This window comes from Belonocnema kinseyi, chromosome 4, assembly GCF_010883055.1.
Source record: "Belonocnema kinseyi isolate 2016_QV_RU_SX_M_011 chromosome 4, B_treatae_v1, whole genome shotgun sequence".
In the NCBI taxonomy this organism is placed as follows: Eukaryota; Metazoa; Arthropoda; class Insecta; order Hymenoptera; family Cynipidae; genus Belonocnema; species Belonocnema kinseyi.
Window position 1 is genome coordinate 22948218 of NC_046660.1, and position 2016 is coordinate 22950233.

The 2016-nt window shown below is 29.2% G+C and overlaps 1 protein-coding gene across 1 annotated transcript in view; it reads left to right on the forward strand.

Annotated features, from left to right (window-relative positions):
- The first annotated feature begins 586 nt into the window (after window positions 1-586).
- The window catches only part of LOC117170783 (apolipoprotein D-like), a 19257-nt gene continuing 17827 nt past the window's right edge, over window positions 587-2016 (forward strand). Inside the window, exons 1-4 of the mRNA XM_033357821.1 lie at window positions 587-697; window positions 1057-1187; window positions 1512-1682; window positions 1831-1911. Of these exons, the coding sequence (XP_033213712.1) occupies window positions 587-697; window positions 1057-1187; window positions 1512-1682; window positions 1831-1911 (494 nt within the window). The remainder of the gene's footprint in view (window positions 698-1056; window positions 1188-1511; window positions 1683-1830; window positions 1912-2016) is intronic.

The following is a 2016-nucleotide window of genomic DNA, read 5'->3' on the forward strand; positions in this document are numbered from 1 at the left end:
AATTTTTCGATTGACTAACGTGGCCCGCCGAAAAAGAAATGAAAATTAGGAGTTCCAACGATGCAAACAAGTAAATTCTTTAGTATTTGGTACCGCTGACTCCGATTCCACAGTTCAAGTTCCGAAATTAGCTTTTTTTTCTGTGTAAACCTCAGCATTACTTAACCGCAAAACAAGCTTCTTTCAGACATTTAACAGATCGACAAAGAAACTATAAGTTTCGATTGATCAGGCTAGTAAATTCTGATGTATTTTGGGTCGCTAAATCCGAATCCAAAGTTGAAATTCCGATGTTAGCTCTTTTTCCTTTTTAACCTCAAAATTTCATAATTTCAAAAGACACTTTTTTCATACAATACACGACTGGAAAAAAACTTATTTGTTCCGACGGACCAAAGTAGTGAATTCTCACGTATTTTGATTTGCTGAATCCGACTTCAGATTCCGATTCAGCGACCCAAAACACGCAAAACTTTTTCATTGACTAACGTGGCCCGACGAAACTTTCCACATTTTTGTGATGTTATATACCTAATGGATTTTAAATTTGTTACTCATTCAGTCGTAATCCATTTCAGATCGAAGAATGATCCAATTAGGTTTTCTTCTTTTACTCTGCACTGGAGCTTTCGCTCAACTTCTTGGTTTTGGAACTTGTCCAGATGTGAAATCAATGCAGAATTTTAATATGACAAGGGTAACTACGAATCAAAATTTATTATGAATTTGAGCCAATGATGTTCTAAGAAAGTTAATTTTAAAACACTATTTTATTGAAAAATTAAATTTTTATTCGGGAGTAAATATAATTTTACTATCCCCCTGCTTAAATTTTCACGTGGTAAAAACTGTTGGTAATTTTTAAACAATAAATAAACTTGAAATATATCAATAATTGAACATTTTCAAACACTAAAAATTAATCAAATATTTTTTAATTATTACATTAAAATCAAATCTTCACGACCAATTTCTATTCTTAAGTGATATAAATTGTTATCAAATCCATTGTGAAAAATGTAAGCTTTAAATGATATTTTGTTATTTTTTGTATAGTATGAGGGCCTTTGGTTCGAAACAGAGAAATATTTTTCCCTTCCTGAATTGTTAGGAAAATGCATATCTGCAAGTTATCATCAGCTTCCTGATGGTTCAATACAAATTTTCTATCAACAAGTCAACATTCTGTAAGTAAAATTATATTCTTTTAAATCAGAAACACATATAAAAACTAAAGTTATTAACTTCCTATAAATTAAAAACTCTCTCAATTACACGAAAAACAAATTTATCATAATTAAACTAATTTTCAAAAATAAATTTTCCAAAAATGTGTATTTTTTATTCCGAAATTGATGCACACCAATCCCTGAATCCAGAATCCTTTTATTTGCTAAAATTGTAACTATTCAACATATTTTTACATTATTTTGTAATTAATCAATTAATCGATATTTTGTTATTATTATAATTGAAAATACTTCTTATATATTTACTTTTTAAATATTCAGAACCAAGAAACTAGTAAAGGATGAAGCCAAGGCGAAATTAGTATGCCACGGGAATGAAGCAAAATATTTGATCGAATTTCCAAAATCGAAAAATGCTGCACATTGGATTTTAGATACCGATTACGGTAGCTTTTCAGTCCTTTTCGCTTGCGCTGATATATCACTTGCAAAGTAAGAAATTAAGTATGCGATTTATTTATTGATTAAAATAAAAAATTAGTCACAGAAAATAGTAATAAATTTATCATTTCATTGTCCGTTTTTTCTTTATAAAAGTTTTTACAAGCCAGTGTAAATTGAAGGAATTAATTTTTTTCAGGGCAGAAAATGTTTGGATTTTGACGAGAGAAAAAAATCCACCAATATCAGTTCTTGAGAAGGCATATGAAGTTCTTAAAAGGTACAACCTGAGCAGAAAAGCATTGAAAAAAACGGATCAGAAAAAATGTCCCTTTTAAATGTGAATACATTTTTTATGGAAATTAAGTCATAACGAAATTTTCAT